This window comes from Cebidichthys violaceus, unplaced genomic scaffold (genome assembly GCF_023349555.1).
Source record: "Cebidichthys violaceus isolate CVI_PGR_0920_01 unplaced genomic scaffold, fCebVio1.0.p SCAF_48, whole genome shotgun sequence".
Lineage (NCBI taxonomy): Eukaryota > Metazoa > Chordata > Actinopteri > Perciformes > Stichaeidae > Cebidichthys > Cebidichthys violaceus.
In genome coordinates, this window is record NW_027176683.1 from 1,123,811 (window position 1) to 1,147,446 (window position 23,636).

General features: G+C 42.4%; 1 protein-coding gene and 1 pseudogene across 1 annotated transcript; both read left to right on the forward strand.

Moving 5' to 3' along the window:
- The first annotated feature begins 736 nt into the window (after positions 1–736).
- gbp (glycogen synthase kinase binding protein) lies at positions 737–2,382 on the forward strand. Its single transcript, XM_068729922.1, has one exon. The coding sequence runs from the start codon at positions 1,015–1,017 to the stop codon at positions 1,528–1,530; it is 516 nt and encodes a 171-aa protein (XP_068586023.1). The 5' UTR covers positions 737–1,014; the 3' UTR covers positions 1,531–2,382.
- Positions 2,383–3,767: 1,385 nt separating this feature from the next.
- On the forward strand, positions 3,768–21,775 carry LOC137887125 (NACHT, LRR and PYD domains-containing protein 12-like; annotated as a pseudogene).
- The last annotated feature ends 1,861 nt before the right edge of the window (positions 21,776–23,636 follow it).

A 23,636-nucleotide genomic window follows, 5' to 3' on the forward strand; every position in this document is an offset into this window, starting at 1 on the left:
AACACGCTTCATGCAGATTCTTTTATGCTGTGACTGCAAATGTTTTATCATCCTTTTCCACATTCCACATTATTCACACTGTATTTTTAGTAGCTGTGAGTCATGTATGTATGTGTATATATATATATATATATATATATATATATATATATATATATATATATATATTTGGTGTAAATAGCTACAGATTCTATTTGTGTATTTGTGAGCATGTATACATACGTATACTATATATATATATATATATATATATATATATATATATATATATATATATTAATACCACAGAGACACCATAATAATATGTGATAAACGTGTATTTTATGTCTGTTTGTCGTCACATATTGTGGTGCAGCACTGTGCCTGATGTCGGTGCTCACAACAATACACTGTGATGATGATGATGATGATAATGATGATGATGATGATGATGATGATGATGATTATCAACACGCATTATGAATTCAGCCGGTGCTCGTGCACGTCTGGACATTTAAATAAGAGCACGAGAGGTGGCGTGCTCGTGGAATAAACCCGGGCTTTGTTTGTTTTGGACAGACAGCAGCAGACAGTTATGACTTATGTAATGTCCATTTGAACGGAGCGGACCACCGAAGCCGCGTGCTCGGGTTCGAGGCGGGAAACCGGACCGCCGGTAAAAAAAGAAGAATAAAAATAGCGCAAACGAGCGTTGCAGTTCATCGTCTCATAGTTTGTAATGTTCGCCGGCATTTTAAATGTATGGAACTCTAACTCGGTGATTCATCGCGTGGATCACGTGTAACCGTGTCGTCTATTTTGGTTTAAAAAGAGAAAAGAAACACCCCTCCCTCTTGCGAGGGAACATGGTACGGTCCAAAAACGCGTCATCCATTGTTTACAAATCAAACCGTGGTTGTGGGTTGGAGCCGAGCGGCGTGGTGAGCGCGAGGAGCGGCTCTCAGTCATACCGACGACACGACGCGCACCGAGCCGACACGCACAGAACCCCGCGGACACGACGCTCCCGCCAGCATGCCGTGTCGGAAGGAGAACTACATCTTTCTGGAACAGTCCGTCACCGTCGACTCCAAAGAAGTGGACGCGCTGGTGACGAAAATCGGCGAAGCGCTGCAGCTCCACAACCACAGCGGGCAGCAGAAGAAGACGGTGTCCGTGTCCGTGTCCTGTCTGCACGGCGGCGGCACCACCACCACCACCACCACCACTACCGGCGGCGGCGGCAAACCGGCGGCCGTAATCAGCGGCGGCCTCGGCGACACGGGAGCTCCGGCGCAGAAACGCCGCCACGGCTGCTGTATGCGGCTCCGGAACCGGAACCACCGGGCGAACCCGTACAGCATCCAGGAATGGGACCACCAAATCAAACCGTGGATCAACAAAAAGAGGAGGGACGTGGACGAGGACGACGATCCGCACCGGCTGCTGCAGGACTTGATTCTATCGGGGAACCTGATCAAAGAGGCCGTGAAGAGGCTGCAGTTCTCCGCAGCAGCAGACTGTGGCACCACGGACAATGTGCCGTGCTGATACCGGACCGGTGGACTCACGCGCGGACTGTTTGTAGACTTACACGTCACAGAACTGGTAGCTACGTTTGTTTTCTAATGTCATCCATTGTGTGGTCATCGGCCGGTGAGCCTGTTTATGTTTGAACGTCTCGTGAGGGAGGGGGGGGGGGGTTGAACCACCACCTTTAAACCTACAGTTTAAACCCCCCCCCCCATCTCGTGTGATTTAACACCAACACACACTTCACACGGGAGTGTGTGTGTCGTCCTGTGAACAATGGGGCTGATCAGTGATGGCGTCACACTGAACACAGACAGGAAGTCGAGGGTCATTCATTTCTTATTTACCACTACATCCGGGAACTCGTTCATGTGGTATTTTTTTTTTGGGGGGGGTAGGTATGTGAGAGGGGGGGTTCTCAAGTCCCTGCTGTGGCGGACCTCTCTGATGTTCTGATGGGGAGCAAGTAGACCGGTTCTGTTTACAGTCTAGTGCTGACCTGTCCTTTAACTTTATCCAAACTAATCACACACACACACACACACACACACACACACACACACACACACTCTAGCTACAGGACGACTCGCTGCTCCTCTGTCAGCAGCTGCACCGTGTTTCTCTTCTAGATTATTATTATTGATGAAAGAGGAACATTAATAAATGGGGGGGGGGGGGGTCGTCACATGACACACCTCGTGGTGCTCTCACCTTTGTGGACTTCCGTCTGAGGAGTTGTTTGTTTCCTCCGTGTGAAGATGACGTCACTGCGCCTGCTTCGTACCGAAGTGTCTGATGATGTTCCTGAGTATTCAGGGTCTTATTGTTTCTTTGTCTTAATAAACTCAGTTTTTGCTTTTTTTCCAAAAACCTCTGTGGAGTCTCTTTCTTTGCTCTACATTTGGCGTCTTGAAGGACACGTGCTCATTATCAGCCTATAAATACCCCCCCACCCCCCCTCTCACAGCGTGACACCAGCGCTGATCAACATGTTTTGCTCCACTGCGCTGCCGGCGGCTCCCTCTGCTGCTCAGACGCTGACGTCATGACGTCATGTTGTGGGTCTCCAGGTGATCGCAGGTCTGCTGGAGGAAGTCTTGCTGCTCGACACATCAGCATTCGCCTCCAATAATAATCATAATCATCATAATTATTATTGTGTCCCTCTGCAGATAAAAAAGAGACTGTTTTTAATTTAGTATCCAGAGCAAATCACTGTTGTTGTTGTTGTTGTTGTTGTTGTTGTTGTTGTCATTGTGTACGCAGTACAGAAGGGAACAGAGTCGTGTATCATGTTCTAATATTTAAGTCAAGCTAGTAAAAATGTCCGTCTTCAGATGTCTTTTGTCCAAAACCCCAAATCTAAACTAATTGAAACTAATTTGATGGTTTGCTGCTTTTACTTTGAAAAATGTTAATACTGCGTTTTACTTACAACTATAGCAAGGAAACGTTCATGTTATGTTGGTTCTGTCGCCCTCTTGTGGACTAAAGCTGTAGTGTCTCTGAGCACCAGAGTCCCTTTAGAAAACCTCTCATTCTACTGCAGCAGGGTCTGACAGTCTGACCCTCTCAGTCCTGGTTCTGGGTCTCCCGTTGCCTCCCTTCTGTCCAGCAATACGTCCTGGGTCTCCAGCAGAGAGGAGAAGCTCTGCTTGAGGAGGAGGAGGAGGAGGAGCTGCTGCAGGTGAAGCCCTTCTAATAAGCACCGAGGTGTTTGCTCACTGAAGGAACCCAGAGGACACCTTCAGTCCACAGCAGCTGACTCGTGTTTGCGTTCCAGCTCCACCTGTCCACACACACCTGCTCAGCTTCAGCTCCTGATTGGCTGGTGAACAACAGCAACAGTAACTGGAACACTGGAACCTCCCACGATGACGATGAACACGAATGCAGCGTGTTTATCCTCATGAACACGCCTCCATTGTTGTGCACGCCAAAGAGCAAACCTGCACGCCGCTTCATGTACATTTATGAATGGAATGGGTTTAATATCCACAATATTACTTCTATATGAAGTCTTTTCTTTATTTTCTTTTTTAACATTATTATTGTGTTTAAATGATAATTGTCATAAAGTCATGCTGTTACACACTCCGGTACAGTAGGTGGCGGTATGCACCTTAAACGTTGGTGTGTAGTCCGCCAATAAACTGAAAAAAGAAGAAGAAGAAGAAGAAGAAGACGTCATCAGTCCTTCATCCAATCAGTGGAGTGGGCGCCGCATTAGTCCCCGCCCCCCAGAGAAACCGCCAACAGGAAGTTGAAGTGAGGAAAGTGACAGATGAACAGCCCGCTGCTCCACTACGAGATAAACTTTTCAAAGCTTCTCAGCTAACGCGAGCTAAGTGACAGTTTGAACATGTTGGGACCTTTTTGGGGAGTTTGTTGCCGCGCAATGTAAACGGTTCATATCGGTATTACTCTCTTAGTCGCGCGCGAACGTAACATTCCGGTAACTAACACTGCGCTCAACTCGGCAGACACTTACATTTTAGTGCGCCTCTATGCTGACATTCACGGTAAACGCAGCTCCAAAATATCTGGTAGAGAAAAACCAATTAATTAATAAAGTTAATAAAGCTTAATTTAACTTTCCAGATGAACTGCTTCTCGCCTGGAAAGTAAGTTAGACAAAATAATGCGGTTAATGAACAGGAAGTCAAAGAAACAGTTACTTCCTGTTAGACCTGTTGCTACTTGTAGTTCACAGACCTCATTTGGATTCATTCATGTGTTTGTAAATATATATTTATGTGGAAACTTGCGTTATATCTGTCTGTGAAACACTTGGATGCTCGTTTTGATGTTTTCTATAAATAAGATGTATTATTATCAACCTCACGAGATTATGTTAATAGCCAACAATCAAACGTTAAATATTACAATTACACAGGAAAATAGAATTTTCTACAAAACCTGGTGAGTGTTGTCAAATCTAAGAGCCAATCAGCTCTTTGATCAGGAGACAGCCAGGTGTTCCTTTATGTGTTGGTGGTGAATGTTTGTGATAAACTGAAGGATGAAGTGTTTCTTTATGTTTTTATGATGAATGTTTGTGATAAACTGAAGGATGAAGTGTTCCTTTATGTGTTGGTGGTGAATGTTTGTGATAAACTGAAGGATGAAGTGTTCCTTTATGTTTTTATGATGAATGTTTGTGGTAAACTGAAGGATGAAGTGTTTCTTTATGTGTTGATGGTGAATGTTTGTGATAAACTGAAGGATGAAGTGTTCCTTTATGTGTTGATGATGAATGTTTGTGATAAACTGAAGGATGAAGTGTTTCTTTGTGTTGATGTTGAATGTTTGTGATAAACTGAAGGATGAAGTGTTCCTTTATGTGTAGATGTTGAATGTTTGTGATAAACTGAAGGATGAAGTGTTTCTTTATGTGTTGATGGTGAATGTTTGTGATAAACTGAAGGATGAAGTGTTTCTTTATGTGTTGATGTTGAATGTTTGTGATAAACTGAAGGATGAAGTGTTCCTTTATGATGTCTATGGAGAAACTTTTCAAATCCTCTTCAACTTTTTCAACTTTCAGATCCTTCTACTTCCTCATACTTTCAGCTACAGACACCATTTAAAATTTCAAATGTTGAGAAAACCCTGATCAATGATTGTATGTTATAATCATTTTGATATCTTTTACACTTTTTGAATAGTAGCATTTTTGCTTTTATGTGTTTTTCAGTCCTTTTCTGCTTTTATAATGGGTGTGTATTGCGCAGCTTAGAGTGCGTGATGTCACCGCTAGAGTGAAGAGGAGCTTGAGATTGCTGTGAAAAAAATATTTGTCTTTTGCGACTGACTCCTCCATTTTCACTCTACATGCATCATTTTTGGATGGAAACGTAGCTAATCTTGTCCTTGTCGTAGACATATGACTGTGAAATCCCACAGATTTACACATTTGGCTCAAAAGCCGGCAGAGCGACATGAACTCCAACCTACTGCTCCATTAGACTCCATGTTAAATCTGACCACTAATTTCTCAAATAAAGCAGACGGTACCAGTTTTGTAACTTGCGCTGGAGCTCACATTTTTAACACCACAAACATAAAAAACACATCTAGGCGTTCAGCAGAATCTTATCTTTCACATGATACTCATGATATATTTTGGCATTTGTTGTTAAAAGGAGGCAGGAGTTTTGTTCAAAATCACTGTTTACTGTAACGTTTCTTATTCAGTCTCCCTGTAACATCAGGTGCGTCATCACCATGGCAACCAGTTACACTCTCTCTCTTTCAGACAGGTAGTCTCTCATTTCTGTATTTTCAGCAATGTTTTTGCAATTCATTTCAGCTTTCAGCATTCCAACACATTTTCAGCAGGAAATGCATTTTCTAGTTAAAGACATTATCTGCTCAACACCAGCGTCCATTGAACCAGTAACTCTTCTTTAATGTTCCTTTTGTATTTCTTCTCATCTGTTTACAGAAATTCTCTCTCGTCAACGGAGTTTAAAAGTTTTGCCAGAAATCTCCCATAAAGTTCAGCAGCAGAAAACAGGCTCTCTGGCGGCCATATTACTTTGCACCCACGGGCGACATGTGTCACAACAAGCCGTCATCAGAACTTTAGTGGCAAACGGTTTGATGATGTCAGCAAATCTGGAGAGCTTTTGTCAGCTTTACAACAGAGACTGCTCACAGAAGTGACCACAGACGATGTTTCCACAACGGTAATAAACCTTCATGTAGTTAAACAGTAGAGGTCTGGGATTTGATTTTGTTCTATTCATTTAAGATATTGTCTCGCATATTTGAGGAATGATTCATATTTTAAATATTTTAGAAAAAATACTAAAATGTTATTCTGAAGTGACTTAAAACACCTCATGATGAATATAAAACATGTTATAAAGAATGTGTTGGTCTCCACTGAGACAGGAAGAAGTCTCATGAGCCCGAGGAGGAGCAGCCGTCCCACTGTGCTTTGTGTCGGGACGTCCTGAAGGATCCAGTCTCCACCAGCTGTGGACACTGGTTCTGCAGACAGTGCATCACCTCATACTGGGACCGGTCTGCTTCATCGGTGGACTCCTCCTGTCCCCAGTGTGGAAAAAGATCTAGACTGCAGACAGCCATTGGGACCAGCACTGTGCAAAGTAAGATGTCTCTCTGCTGCATGGAGACACCAAGAAATGATTCATAGATGTGGCTTCAACCAATTTTATAAATTAATGTATTAGTTTTATTCATGGCCCACATGGGATTACAAGACACCACGATTTTACATACATGAGGGACAGGTAGGTAGACAGGTGGGTAAACAGTTGGGTAGTTGGATAGACAGGTAAGTAGGTAGGTAGGTATACAGGTAGGTAGGTAGAGAGGCCATTTAACAGACAGCCACAGATACCTGACTTTCTGTCCTTGTTTTGTCCGAGCATTTGATTGTCTCACATTTCTTCTTGTCGTTCAGGAGATAGTGGTCTACAGGAGGTTTTAGATGAACACAAGATCAGTGTGAGGAGGAGATGTGAACATGTGACTGAAGGAACTGATAAAACAGGAAGTGGAACCCCCCTTAACAGGCTCTACACTGAGCTCTACATCACAGAGGGACAGAGTGAAGAGGTGAACACCCAACATGAGGTGAGGCAGCTTGAGACAGCTTCCAAGAAGAAGGCCCTCCATGACACTCCGATCAAGAGCCACGACATCTTTAAAGCCTCACCGGACCAACAGAGACCCATCAGAGTCGTTCTGACAAACGGCGTCGCCGGCGTTGGAAAAACCTTCTTGGTGCAGAAGTTCACTCTGGACTGGGCCGAGGGTTTGGAAAACCAACATGTCAGTCTGGTGGTTCTGTTTTCGTTCAGGGAGCTGAACTTGATCAAAGATGAGCAGTACAGTCTTCTCAATCTGCTCCATGTTTTCCATCCAACATTACAGAAGATCACAGCAGAGGAGCTCTCTGACTGTAAAGTTGTGTTCATCTTTGATGGTCTGGATGAAACCAGACTTTCATTGGATTTCATCAACAATGAGGTCGTGTCTGATGTCACACAGAAGGCATCGGTCAACGTGCTGCTGACGAACCTCATCAAGGGGAAGCTGCTTCCCTCGGCTCTCGTCTGGATAACTTCCAGACCTGCAGCAGCCAATCAGATCCCTCCTTCACGTGTTGACAGGGTTACTCAAAAGTAAAAATGGCCACCTGGACCTGTTTGTCCGCTTCCTTCATGGCCTCTCTCTGGAGTCCAACCAGAGACTCTTAGGAGGTCTGCTGGGTCAGACAGACAATAGTCCAGAAGTCATCCAGAAAGCCATCAACAACCTGAAGAAGATGAACAGTTATGTAATCTCTCCTGACAGAAGCATCAACATCTTCCACTGTCTGACGGAGATGAACGACCACTCGGTACATCAGGAGGTCCAAGAGTTCCTGAAGTCAGAGAACCGATCAGAGAAGAGACTCTCAGTGATCCAGTGCGCAGCTCTGGCCTACATAATGCAGATGTCAGAGGAGGTTCTGGATGAGTTGGACCTGGAGAAGTTCAACACCTCAGAAGAGGGATGACGGAGACTCATTCCAGCTGTGAGAAACTGCAGGAAAGCTGTGTAAGTCCAGATGTGATTAACTTAATAAATCAGTTGAAATCTTAAAATATACAAACTATCACACCAATGCGTTTTACAGAAAAATAACATTTATTTTTACAATCAACACTTAAAAAGATGAAGGCGATTCCAAAAGACATGATAATACAAAATGTAATCCGTACGTTGGTGTTAAATTTTCACTTTGTTTACTTCTTTTTTACAAAATGAACCAAAAAACTGTCAATGAGGAAGATCTTTGGTACATTATAATGAGATTAAATATGACATCATTTTTAAATCATACCTTCTAAATCTATTCCACTATTACTAAGCTTTTTTACAAGATATTTAGTCAGTGCTGATCTAGACTCCTTGTCTCAGAAACCAAACCCCGTTGTGTTCATAACATGCGGCGGTGCTCGGTGAACGTATTCACTGTAGATACTGGGTTCATCTACAACCTGGCTGATGTCTGTTCATGAGAATGGACCTTTGCCCCTCTGACAGAAGCTCTATGTTTATACACTATGTAGTCTGAATAGAAACAAATTAAAATAGTGCATGTTTTAAAGGTTAGTCACTATTAATTGGATTTAACTAATACTTTTTTCAGCAGCATCTAATGTTTTGTTCTGTGCATTTTAGTGTGTTTGTGTAAGTGAACATTGTTACTGCATACGTGAAGCAATGGTAAAACAAGTTTGAGTACTGTATGCTTCATCACCTACATTGTTTAAACTGCAGCCTTAAATGTCACACCTGTACCCAAATATGGACCTTCATAGTTAAGAAATGGTGACACTTTAGTATTTGAGTTACGTCAAATATTTTGTGAAATCAAGGACTTTGTATCAAATGGAATTGTGAACATATTTTGGAATTTGGATTTGGAATGTGTGAAAAGTTGGGTGTGATGAACTACACTAACATGTTGCCTTGTTTACGAGAGCTGTATCAACCCCAAATATTCGGATTTTGCTGTAATTCAATTGCAATAGCCAGATAACAACGATGCCGAATTAACAACATAATGATGTTGATTTGTAAAAAGTGTGAATTCATGCCTTGTTAGGTCTGGCAGCATTACGACAGGCAAACAACTATTTAAATGCTTGTTTTCTGACTGGAGTTCAGATTCGTGCTAGGCTATGCTAACATTATAGCAGCAGCTATAGTTTGTAGATTATACACATATATTTATACACATTTTTGTCTGCTTTGAGGTAATGTAGAGCTCTTGGTGACAACAGACAACGTTTTTCCTCCATTTCTTGTAATTAGTTAATATTAGTATATAATATATTAGTAATACTTCAAATTGAATACGAGAACTTCTTTTGTCATTGTCATCAAATGCATAAAGTAAATATAAAGTGTCCTCTTTCATCGTTACATCTAACAAATATTTGTGCCATGACAGACTTCATCGCTGTGAACTTTCGGAGACTCACTGTGAAGTAATTGCCTCAGCTCTGAAGTCCAACCCGTCACATCTGAGAGAGCTGGACCTGGAGACAAACAACCTGCAGGATTCAGGAGTGGAGCTGCTGTCTGCTGGACTGGAGAGTCCACACTGTAGACTGGAGACACTGAGGTCAGTCCAACATTCTTTACTCCTGTGCAGACATGAAGCTGATATTATACTGATCTTAAAGGACCTTAAAGCCTCAGCGGTAGTAAAAGTTAATTAGCTGTAGCAGAGAAACGTTGAGCTATAGATTTAAATAAATCATATTTATTAATTTATTGCCTAACATTTGCTCCATCCCACATGGGATTACAAGACACCACTTTTTTCCAGACATCTTCTGGTCTTGAATATACAAAACATGAAGAAGAAAATAAAAACTAAAACTTGGTAAAGAGATATGTTGTTTCCTCTTCTTCCAGACTTTCTGCAGATACCTGGCTAAGTTGTATGTTCCACTTTTAAACAGCCACCTCAGTCTTTGTGCTTCATCCATATGCATAACATCTATGTTTGACTTACCAAACAAAGCATCAGCGTGTTCACGGTAAAAAAGGACAGTAGAAAACAAAATGGAACTCATTGTTTCTATCTTTTAGACCAGTGTTTTTCAACCTTTTCTGAGCCGCGGCACATTTTTTACATTAAAAAGATCCCGCGGCACACCAACCACCGAAAAAGTTACAAAAGGACACCTTTTAGCTGCTCACACAGGTATGTGCTTCCAAACATGCCGAGCATTTGAGCAGCATGTAGGCGGAGTTGAGGCATCGTTTCAGGGGTTTGAAGCTTGGAAACTGTGCAGCGCCCACAGAGTCACACTTTGCCCTGAGTGTGTCATTACACTGGAGGTCTATCAGCTCCATTCTATTGTGTACAGGTGCTCTTTCCACCTCAACTGCAAACTGATTGCTGAGCAGCTCAAATTAAATTTCTGAGCTGCAAAGTCGGCAAATCGCCGAGTGAATTCTGTGCCACGTGTGAGACCAGTTTATCAGCAAAATGCTCAGTCGGGATCACAGCGGTGGAGACACGGTTTGAAACACGGACAGTGACCCAAGTTTCCTTTCTGCATCTGAGTCTCCCACAGACTCAGCTTGGCTTGGAAAGCTCTCACTGCGTCACACATGTCTGTGATCACACATGTCTGTGATCACACATGTCTGTGATCATACATGTCTGTGATCACACGTTCTCGTCCCTGAAGCTGGAGGTTTAGCTCTGTGAGATGCTTTGTTATGTCACATAAAGACCAGCTCACATCGTCACGTTTCGTCCTGCAGCTCTGTGGTGTGGCGGGCCAGTTATGATAGACATATGATATTTTCTTGAGGTCCGGATATATGCTGACAATTTAATGACAAGTCTCTCAATTTGTTGATCCTTACAAGGCTTTTCTTCTGGGTTACAATGTTGTCCAGGGTTCAGTTCAGAGTCTGCATTTTTTTCTTTTCAAATATTTCTCCATCGCTGTTCGTCTTGTCACCTCAACCTCTCCCATCATTTAATTCTACCTTCTTAAATTAACACGGTCATTATTGCTCTACCTACTGCCACCCACTGGCATGGAAGAGTATTAATTACTTAGCCAGACACTATATTGCAGCTCAGACGCTCAACAACGGAAAATTATTTGCAGCAACTAAATCATATTTTTTGCACAGATTAAGTGAAATTGGACATTTTCCCACAACACACCTGACGATCTCTCACGGCACACTGGTTGAAAATCACTGGTTTAGAGAACTCATCGGGCGGATCGGCTTTTCTTCTTCTAGATTCTAGACGAAGATAGTTTCAACAGTCCAAGGTAAAATACCAGATGACATCTGATCATATTAGTGCTGTTCAACGATTACAATTTTTAATCGAGATTAATCGCATGATTTTTTACGATTAATCGCATTGTTATGTGCAAAGTTCAATAATGAATTCAAAAGTAGTGTATTGCACACTTTTAGGGGCGACCGTTGCTAAGTGGAGAGCAGGGCCGTCCTTCAATCAGAGGATCGGTGGTTCGATCCCCGGCTCCGCTCGTCGCATGTTGATGTGTCCTTGAGCAAGACACTTAACCCCAGAATTGCTCCCGTAGCTTTGTCTACGGTGTGTGAATGTGATAGAATATGAAATGTAAGTAGCTTTGGACAAACGCGTCTGCTAAATGACTGTAATGTATTACATTGTTAGACTATGAAAAAATATTTGTCTATGTTATTATTTATTTTACATACATATAATATATACTTCATGTTCATCTTGTATTCCATCAGGTTTTCTTCAGTAAATGATTAAAGTTTCTAAACACAATGAATAAATATCTCTCTATCACACAACATCAAATGTTTTCAGTATTTTTCTTTTTCCTCATTTTTATGAATCTATTTGATGCTTAAACTGAAGCTGCTTTGATTTTATGACTCCACTATTCCTAAAATACATAACTTTTGTTCACATATTTTCTAAAATGTCCTCCTGACTCATTTGGTGTCTTTGTTAACTTTGTGTTCTTGAGTGGAATCTTAAATGAGTTTCTGTGTTTGTATTTCTTAGTGTTGGCTGACATGAGTTTAGATGGAGCTGGCAGAGTTCAAGTGGAGTCACTTGGTGTTTCTTGAAGCAGCAGCACGTTGTCATTAGTGTTAATGAGAGCTCTTATTCACTTCTTGTCCCTCACAGTTTTTAACCTGCATTCAGCTCATGTGTTTGGAGTTTACATTTTCTAAACGTCTCCGTTCTAAACGCCTGACACTGAATGAACATTGTCCTCTAAACTTACATCATTTATCCTTCATTCAGTCTGAGGTACTGCGAGTTGTCAGAGGTCAGCTGTTCTTCTCTGGCCTCAGCTCTGAAGTCCAACCCGTCACCTCTGAGAGTTCTGGACCTGAGTTTAAACGACCTGAAGGATTCAGGAGTGAAGCTGCTGTGTGAACTTCTGGAGAGTCCAGACTGCAGACTGGAGACTCTGAGGTCAGTCCAACATTCTTCACTCCTGTGCAGACATGAAGCTGATATTATACTGATCTTAAAGGACCTTAAAGCCTCAGCGTTAGTAAAAGTTCATTAACTGTGGTAGAGAAACGTTGAGCCATAGATTTAAATCAATCATATTTATTCATTTATTGCCTAACATTTGCTCCATCCCACATGGGATTACAAGACACCACTTTTTTCCAGACATCTCCTGGTCTTAAATATACAAAACATGAAGAAGAAAATAAAAACTAAAACTTGGTAAAGAGATATGTTGTTTCCTCTTCTTCCAGACTTTCTGCAGATACCTGGCTAAGTTGTATGTTCCACTTTTAAACAGCCACCTCAGTCTTTGTGCTTCATCCATATGCATAACATCTATGTTTGACTTACCAAACAAAGCATCGCCGTGTTCACGGTAAAAAAGGACAGTAGAAAACAAAATGGAACTCATTGTTTCTATCTTTTAGACCAGTGTTTTTCAACCTTTTCTGAGCCGCGGCACATTTTTTACATTAAAAAGATCCTGCGGCACACCAACCACCGAAAAAGTTACAAAAGGACACCTTTTAGCTGCTCACACAGGTATGTGCTTCCAAACATGCAGAGTGTTTGAGCAGCATGTCTGTGATCATACATGTCTGTGATCATACATGTCTGTGATCACACATGTCTGTGATCATACATGTCTGTGGTCACACATGTCTGTGGTCACACATGTCTGTGATCACACACGTCTGTGATCACACGTCCTCGTCCCTGAAGCTGGAGGTTTAGCTCAGTGAGATGCTTTATGTCACATAAAGACCAGCTCACATCGTCACGTTATGTTGTTAAAATTTGCACTCTCCTCACTTGAGAAGGATCGATGAGTCTCCCGAAGGATTTTAACTGGATTTCACTTAATGAACCAACAACTTTTCTTTTTCCTCCTTTTATTTTGGTAGGTTCAGCAAAACCTTTAAATAGAAAAGAAAACAGAAACAAACCCATATTCAATATGCAACTCATGTAAATAGGCAAAGCACTCATGATGGTTGTAGTTATTAAGCACCAGCGCCACATTCTAGAATCTTAACATCATACATATAAAAGCACATCCAGCCAATTCCCACTGCTGCCATAACTTAGCACCAGATAATATTATTCTACTTCATTTCAGCAGTCAGTGATCAAAAGTGAATCAAGATGTATTTATTAGACCATCAGCAAACAATTACACTCTGAAGCTATCACCATTTACTGCGCTTCCACCATCATATGATATACAACCAGACAGAAAACATAACCGGACAATTGATCATAAACAACACGCTAATATACGACAAAGGGTTAAATTCTCGCCGCATTAATTTCCTACAGATCCCCGTGACGTAATGCTAACGCTAACCAGCTGGTGACGCAGCGGTCCTGACGTCACATAAAGTCTCTCAGTTGTTGCTCTCTCAGCTCTCTTACCGGCTGCCTCTCCGGACTTTCAGACCCGTCAGTCCCGCACAGTCAGACCGCAGTTCTCCACATCATGCCATCTCTTCTGGTGCGGCGTTTGTCCGATTCCGGACCGTATTACTGCGACACGGTGTGTCACTGCGTGTCCCCTTAACTAGACTTCTAGCCGGATTGGTTCCGCCCCTGTTTGACTTGACACACATCGTCACGTTTCGTCCTGCAGCTCTGTGGTGTGGCGGGCCAGTTATGATAGACATATGATATTTTCACGAGGGCCGGATATATGCTGACAATTTAATGACAAGTCTCTCAATTTGTTGATCCTTATGAGGCTTTTCTTCTGGGTTAGAATGTTGTTTTTGCACAGATTAAGTGAAATTGGACATTTTCCCACAACACACCTGACGATCTCTCACGGCACACTGGTTGAAAATCACTGGTTTAGAGAACTCATCGGGCGGATCGGCTTTTCTTCTTCTAGATTCTAGACGAAGATAGTTTCAACAGTCCAAGGTAAAATACCAGATGACATCTGATCATATTAGTGCTGTTCAACGATTACAATTTTTTATCGAGATTAATCTCATGATTTTTTTGCGATTAATTGCATTGTTATGCGTAAAGTTCAACAATGAATTCAAAAGTAGTGTATTGCACACTTTTAGGGGCGACCGTTGCTAAGTGGAGAGCAGGGCCGTCCTTCAATCAGAGGATCGGTGGTTCGATCCCCGGCTCCGCTCGTCGCATGTTGATGTGTCCTTGAGCAAGACACTTAACCCCAGAATTGCTCCCGTAGCTTTGTCTACGGTGTGTGAATGTGATAGAATATGAAATGTAAGTAGCTTTGGACAAACGCGTCTGCTAAATGACTGTAATGTAATGTATTACATTGTTAGACTATGAAAAAATATTTGTCTATGTTATTATTTATTTTACATACATATAATATATACTTCATGTTCATCTTGTATTCCATCAGGTTTTCTTCAGTAAATGATTAAAGTTTCTAAACACAATGAATAAATATCTCTCTATCACACAACATCAAATGTTTTCAGTATTTTTCTTTTTCCTCATTTTTATGAATCTATTTGATGCTTAAACTGAAGCTGCTTTGATTTTATGACTCCACTATTCCTAAAATACATAACTTTTGTTCACATATTTTCTAAAATGTCCTCCTGACTCATTTGGTGTCTTTGTTAACTTTGTGTTCTTGAGTTGAATCTTAAATGAGTTTCTGTGTTTTTATTTCTTAGTGTTGGCTGACATGAGTTTAGATGGAGCTGGCAGAGTTCAAGTGGAGTCACTTGGTGTTTCTTGAAGCAGCAGCACGTTGTCATTAGTGTTAATGAGAGCTCTTATTCACTTCTTGTCCCTCACAGTTTTTAACCTGCATTCAGCTCATGTGTTTGGAGTTTACATTTTCTAAACGTCTCCGTTCTAAACGCCTGACACTGAATGAACATTGTCCTCTAAACTTACATCATTTATCCTTCATTCAGACTGAGGTGGTGCGAGTTGTCAGAGGTCAGCTGTTCTTCTCTGGCCTCAGCTCTGAAGTCCAACCCGTCACCTCTGAGAGTTCTGGACCTGAGTGAAAACAACCTGAAGGATTCAGGAGTGAAGCTGCTGTGTGAACTTCTGGAGAGTCCAGACTGCAGACTGGAGACTCTGAGGTCAGTGAGGGGGTCCGAGTCAGTCCGTGCTGGTTCAGCAGTGTTGTTAATAAAACACAGGGCGGTTTACTCACAGTGAGGGTTTCCCTCCTTTTTCTCCCTTCAAGACCAAATAATCAGAAATTTTACCATCGAGTGCAGTTCCTCTGATGTTTCTTTTCTTTCATTTCTCCACAAACAATAAAATAAAAGCTGACAAAGCAAAGCCAAGCAAGTTTTTACAAGTCGTGGGATTTCACAGTAGAGTGAAAAAAGGTAGTTGGTTTTGTTTTCCTGTGATGTTATTTCCTCTAATGCACGCTCACAACATGAAGGTGACGTGATCATGAAGCAGATTAGTTGCTTCATATTAGGACTATGAAGCTGGCTAACTCAAAGAACCAACAATTATTTAAAACTTGATCCATAACTTTTGGGGTTGTGTTCCTCCCAACAGGTTGACTGACAGGTTGATCACTAAGAAACACAAACAATGTGAGTATTGAAAGAATGTCCCCATTCAAGCTATTCTACATTAACATCTGATCTTAATGAGCCTCATCGTAACAAAAAGTATCTTCTGTTAGAGCTGTTTGAAGAACTTTGGCTGCTAATGTTTCTCTTTCTCTTCTTCTCTCCATCAGGTGACGCCGACGGCAAACTGGATGTGAAAACAAATGTTCCCGACAAAGAGGTGAGGGAGCAGCAGTTGAAGAGCGTGAAGTTTATTTCTTGAGGTTTCCCTACTGAGTAAATGTAATTATTGTGTACCAGGGGAACAGAGGGCAGAGAACTGTGGCTTGTTACTTGATTTCTATTCAAATGACTAACTTTGTGCCTTCTTCATTCCAGGCTCCATTCTCATTCTCACCTGAACACACAGCTGAATCTTCATACAGGTAATCCTATGAAATACACTATTCCAGCTTCTTTCATGGTTCATCAAGCTGTGATTCTAAACGAAGGTCTGTTGTCTGTGGGCAGCAAGTCAAAACAGGACCTGGACCTTATTTATAAAACTCTGTAGGATCCATATAAATAACTAAAATCGGATTAATAAAACTGTGCATGCATTCATTCACGGTTCAGGTACTGGTTCAGGTGGCTTTGAACACAAAAGGCGACATTGAAACGATGACGAACTGACAGAAGAACAAAGAGTCTGAGCCGGTATATAAATAGAGAGAGGTTGATGAGGGAATGAGATGCAGGTGAGGAGGTGGGCAGGGATGAGGGAAGTGGGAACAACATCTCAAGAACAATTGTCTTGTGAGTATGTTCACAATAAGCAGTACATGCTGCTGATGCTCCATAATCAAGAAGAATCTTCCCGGTAATGTGTCTGACCAATGACAGAACAGCTTTCTCTCACATGACATTAGTCTCGAACGTCGCTGTGTGAACACAAAGAAACCGAGGAGCAAATGCAACCACTGTACGAAATGAGTCTCTGAATCGACAACAAAGCAAACAAACTACGGGTCTGAAAACGCCCTGAATAAGAGCGGAGTTGTCCCCTGGGTGTCATCACGCTTTACACTACGATCAGTTTCCCTGTGCTGCACATGGACACCTGTGAGTGAAAACAGATCATGTGACTAACAGGCCAATAGATGCTTCTTATATTAACTCGTCCTCTCCGTGTCCTACAGGTTCAGGTGTCCTGGTCCAGGTGTGTTCCAGTGTTCTTTGACTGGACTGGTGTTTGTTATGGCTCAAGAGGCAGAGCTGCTGTACAGGACTGTCCAATGGGACGAGGGCCTCCTCCAACCAGCCGGCAAGAAGGCCGCAGGGCCTCTGTTCGACATCAAGAGTTCTGAGGATGCTGCAGTCTGTCAGCTCCACCTCCCACACTGTGAAACAAAGGACGGTAAAGACATGGCTGTCTTCAGTGTGAAGGAATACATTACCAAAACTACAAAGAGTTGTATTAATGCCTAAAACTAGCTGCATCTGGTGACATGCAAAAAAAATAATTATAATAGATTGGTAACACTAAATACACAGATCCAGACAAATCAAATGTGGGAAAATAATGATGAATTAAAAAATAATAGGTAAAGGATAGGGGCGGAGTGGGAGGCTGCAGAGACAATTGGCTAACACACTTCATGCAAACTCAAAAACAAGCGGTGATGTAAGCAGGAAATCATCTCAATCTTCTGTTAGCTGTTAGCGGTTAGCCAAACACACGGTCTAAAACAATGAAAGTGATCCACAGAGCAGCTGCAGAGAGGTACTCAGCAGAGTGTGTACCGGTAGCTTCGTTAGCTGCCAAACACATCGTCCATTCCGTTAGCCTTTAGGCCGAACACACCGCAAACTGTCCCTCCGTTGTGTCTCTTGCCACATAGTAGTCAGTGGGGGTGATGCACTCAGCTGGAGTATCACTAGGGGCCGGGGGTTTGTTAAGAGTGGTGGGTTAGCAGGCAGTCAATGGCAGTATGAAACAGGCAATAACAGTTGTTTAGAGGAAGTGTGAATCAACTCAACCACAAGAGGTCCTTGAGAATGCTGCCATAACTGAAACATTATGCAGTCAGCTGTAGCAGAAGGTGAGATTAGCTGTGGACAGACACAGAGGTGCACACTCACTCAATCACAGGCACGCATGAGACCAATCCCATGATTCTCCTGATGGAGAAAAATATGACAAATTGAACTCAAGTGGTAAGAGATGAATTGGGTTGGGATGAACCTGTTTCATCAATAATAAATAAAGGTTTAACAGCTCTTTGCTCCCACAGCGTTGGTCTTTGACGGCCTGTTGTGCGTCGTCCACATCACCGATGATGGAATGACAATCCTGGAGCCGCTGGAGATCACGGAGACTCATGTGGTGGTGAAGGTCCCTAACCTCTCCGCTTTTGGCCTGGTCTGGGATATCGTCAGGAGGTTTCGGAACTTCTTGTGGCCAATAAAGGGCAAAGTTCTGCTGTTCCTCAGACCCCCTCTCATCAGGCATCAAATTCTCGATGTGCTGCTGGTGCAGGACAACATCCCTTTGCATGAGGTAAAGCTGTCTGTCATATGTGCTCACCAGCAACTTAAACTCTTGTTTTAAGCCACAGCTGGTTCCACAAAGACGATTCACACTTTGCTCTCGTGCTGTGCTAAGAATCAAATCTATCTGAACTGTAAATCTTCAGATTGTTTTGTTTTTTGTAGTTTTTTTGATTCTCTCTCAGCATGTATTTCCATCTGCCACTAACATTCGTGATGCTTCTACCAGATGGCATGAATAGTAAACACAACACAGAAAAAGATTTGCTGAGATGGATCATTCAACTGAGAGGCTTTACAGGCAGAGTGAACGTTATTAAAATCAACTTGTGTCACAGTCGCTTTTTTAAAAATGGACAAGGTTGGTTCCAAAACTTAAAAGAACACTTTTGAATCTACAGACGGAGAGAGAACGGCTTCTGGACTTTCAGTATTTGACGTCCCAGTTGAAACCAGTATTTTACTGGGTTGGAAGATGAGAAGCTCCCTCTAGAACTTCTGGTTCTACAAAAATGGGAAACAGCACTCTGAATTCAAATGATGAAGATGAACATTTGATAACTCATCTCTTTTCTTTAGCCTTTTAATAGTCACCATGAAGACATGACCTGTTTGTTTGCAGTGCTGTAGGGGTTTTATCTAGAAACATTTATTCTACGCTTTTGTTCATTCATTTACAGTATATCCTCATAATTCTCATGTTTAGATATACTCTACACATAAATTTACCGTGACTATCTGAGCTTAAACTAAACTAATATAAATGTCCCGTTAATGAAGGTTGCCAGAGATCAACAACCTGCAAGATACATCAAGATCTCCTCCGAATGTCTGCTGGACATTGGTAAAAGTTACAAAGTCCACTGTGAACCTGAGGGGTTCAGGATCCAGCCTAGGGTGAGTCAGGTCACTTCTACCCTTCTAAGGGTCTGTGTCCACATTCAGTTTTATTCCTGAGCACCAGCATCTTTTTTCACTTTGTGTCTGTGGCAGTTCCCTTAGCTGTTAGCTGTTAGCTGTTAGCTAAACACACCGTCCAAAACAGTAACAGTGAGCTGCAGAGCAGTGATTGAGAGGTACTCAGTGGGTGTTCTGGTAGTTCCATTAGCTATTAGCTGTTAGCTAAACACTCACAACTGTTATCCCTCCACTGTGTCTCCATCCTCAGAGTAGTGTGTAGTGGCCTGTGTCCACATAGCATCTTTTCCTGAGTGCCAGTGTCTATTTTCAATTGTTCCCAATGACATTTCTTTAATGCAAATACAAGTTTGGCTGCTGATTCACAATCAGGGAGGTAGCAGATGCACATTTTGACTTCTGGTTCTTGTTTTTAGAGTAAACTATTTGACTTGACGTATGGACCAGATTTCTATCCGACATTTGAAGTTTTCCTGACCCCCAACATGGAGACAGTGACTTTGTCGGTCCAGGACGAAGAGAGGAACCCAGTCTGAGAGCATCTCGTATTACTGGAAGGTAAAGACTATCAGACACCCAGTGATGGACGAGAGTAGAACAGATGTGTGCGGCTCTCATGAACATTCAGGGAGCTCCACATCTCATATCATTCTTTACTGAGGCTGCAGTCTTTATGCTCCATATATCTGGAACAAAATGCAGGACAGCTGCAACTCTCACTTCTGTCAAATGAAGGCTGAAGACTTTCCTGTTTATTAACACTGTGCTGTAACTTTAATGAGTCTATTTTATACCCGTTTTATGCTGTTTTAGCTTGTTTTTATTTTGGCTCTTTAATGTATTTAAATGTCTTTTTATAATGTCTCTTTTGCATTTTGGGCTTTTGATGTTTCATGTGAAGTGCTTTGAATTCTTGCTGACATGAGCTAAATGAATAAACTTGCCTTGCCTTACATGTACGGGTGCAACGGATCATAAAGCTCACGGTTCAGATCGGAGTCACGGATCTGATCGGCACAACAGAAAACAGGGAGCACATATAACTTTTAGAGATCTCTGATCACATTGATCTGCTGCAGATTACCGATCATAGATGATCCATGTTGGCAGATAGGTTTTTGTTTCGTTTTGTTATAGCAGCTGGTCTACAAGACTCCACCGTCCAAAGAAATCTATTCAACCGCTCTGAAGTCAGAGTAAACCATCAACATGTTTCAATTTGATCCTTTCACACAACTCAAATGATTAGGAAATACAGACTGCATTTGAACACATCATCATTACCTGAACAGAGCCTGAACGCATCATAATGGAACTGAATGGAACCTCCGTACCTTAGCCGTTAGCGGTGCGGCTAACGTTACTAGCTCTCCTCATTTCAATTTCAACATGGATTTGTTGTTTACATGTAACATTACCAGAGATCAGAGAACAGAAAGCATAAATGCTGATGTCCTGATTGTATATTTCTATGGATCTACACCGGTCCTTTACACCACTACTTACATGTAACACTACTGGGAACAATTTATACATATTATATACTGTATGTATATATACACACAGTCTATCCTTTTTCTGAAAGGAGAACACAGGACGTTATTTACAAAGCAGAAATATGAGAAATATCTTGCTGTAGCATTCCAAACCAGACTCTTCATTTCTTTTGAACTTTACAATATTGTCTGTTTGTTGATTATAAAACACATAAGAATATTTTCTTGGTTATCTTCCAGGTCCAGGAGCGGAAATTCATCAGAGAAATGTCTCAACTCAGGACAGGGTCCCGGCAGAGGACAGGGTCCCGGCAGAGGACAGGGTCTCAGCAGACCAGAAGCTGTTCTCAGTTCGGTCTCAATTCATCATCAGAGCGTCTGATCCTGTCCTGAACCACCTGCTGGATAAACTTCTTGAGCACGGAGTGATCACTGACGCTGAAATGCAGTCGGCCAGAACAAAAGACAGAGCAGATAAAGCACGAGACGTGGTGGACACGGTGAGAAGAAAGGGATCTGAAGCCTGCTCAGTTCTGATCACTGCTCTCTGTGAGGTGGACCCGTATCTTTACACAGCGCTGAACTTCAGCTAAAGATGAACCAAGAACTGTGGAGTGATGATGATGATGGGGAATCTCTTCAACAGTTGTCCCACATGACTTATTGTAATCTTTAACGGTGCACAATACGAGGATACACAGGGTTTTGTTGGACTGTGGAATAAAAGTTTCTACGTTTTATCAGCTTTCAACACGGGGATTCAAAGTTCTTTACACGAGTCAGATATTAAGAAAATATGTAAAACACGCCGTGTTATTAAAAACCATGACATTTTACTTTGAATGTTCACGGTCCTCAGAGGATACACCGTGGTGAAATTGGTGACTCGGGTGAAAATCTTCCACTTTGTTTTGTTTACTGTCAGATTTAGATAGATAGATAGTAACTTTATTGATCCCGCAAGGGGAAATTATTTCATTACAAGCAGCAATAGGTTACAGGTATAAAAATCTTATTATATATAAAAAAATTAAAATAAAAAAAATACACGTCACAATACACAATATATACAATTATAATAGAGTAAAGATGTTATATAAAAAATGCACACTATATACAAAGTGAATAGAATAACAGAATAATATTAAATCAACTAAATAAACAGTAGTGCAGAGGTTTAACCAACAGTGAATGATTTGTCCCGAGGTGATTTGTTGTAGAGTCTTATAGCAGTAGGCAGGAATGTTCTCCTGTACCTGTCCTTATGACAGCGGAGCTGGATCATTCTGTTGGAGAAAGTGCTCCACTGTCCCTGCAGTAGGTGGTGGAGAGGGTGGTCCTGGTTATCCAATATGGATGATAGTTTCTTCTGTGTCCTCCTCTCCACCACCTGTTCCAGACTGTCCAGTTTACAGCCGATGATGGAGCCGACCTTCTTAACCAGTTTGTTAAGTCTGTTGGTGTCTCCGGCTCCAGTGCTGCTCCCCCAGCAGACTACGGAGAAGTACAGTGCACTGACCTCAACAGACTGGTAGAACATCTCCAACATCCTGCTGCACACGTTGAAGGATCCAAGTTTCCTCAAGAAAAAGAGTCGACTCGTCCCCTTCTTGTACACAGCGTTGATGTTGGTCTTCCAGTTCAGTCTGTTGTCGATGGAGACACCCAGGTACTTGTCCTCCTCCACCATGTCCACGTCCTCTCCCAGAACTCTCAGCGGCTGTGGAGCATTCGTCCTCTTCCCGAAGTCGACCACCATCTCTCTGGTCTTGGCCACTTTCAGAAGCAGGTGATTTCTACCGGCCCACTCCACAAAGTCCTCCACTACTGCCCTGTACTCCTCCTCCCGTCCGTCCCTTATACACCCGACCACTGCAGAGTCATCAGAGAACTTCTGCAGATGGCATGACCCTGAGTTGTACTGGAAGTCAGTGGTGTATAAGGTGAACAGGAAGGGAGACAGAACAGTTCCCTGTGGAGCTCCAGTATCACTGACCACCGTATCAGACAGCACACGGCCCAGACGGACAAACTGTGGTCTGCCTGTGAGGTAGTCAGTGATCCAGGAGACGGTGGACTTGTTAACCCCCACCACCCGCAGCTTCCCACTCAGCAGCACTGGTTGGATGGTGTTGAATGCACTGGAGAAGTCAAAGAAAGTGATTCTCACAGAGCCACCGGTTCCATCAGGTGTGACTGAGCTCGTTGCAGCAGGTAGATGATGGCGTCGTCCACTCCCACATGAGGCTGGTATGCAAATTGCAGAGGGTCCAGTGAGGATCTCACCTGCGGTCGGAGGTGGGCCAAGACCTCTCCAGCACCTTCATCACATGGGATTTCACCCAGGAGACCGGTGTTCAAGTCAATGCTGAGTTATTTGAAGTTCTGCTGCTTAAAAGGAACAATGATCACGTTTACATGCACACTTGTATTCCAAATATGACAATATTTTGAATTTGTTACGGATCATTTAAACAAATGAGCATTTTTTCGTGTACTGTCAGTGTTTGGAAGTTGACCCACTTTGCTCTGAGCAGGACTCATTCTGTGAACGTCCCGACGGTTTGAGGAGACCAATGAGCTTCCTGGCCTCGTTTCCTC

What these genes read in the sequence shown, in the direction of transcription:
- gbp (XM_068729922.1), top strand. Translation starts at nt 1,015, where the DNA reads ATGCCGTGTCGGAAGGAGAACTACATCTTTCTGGAACAGTCCGTCACC.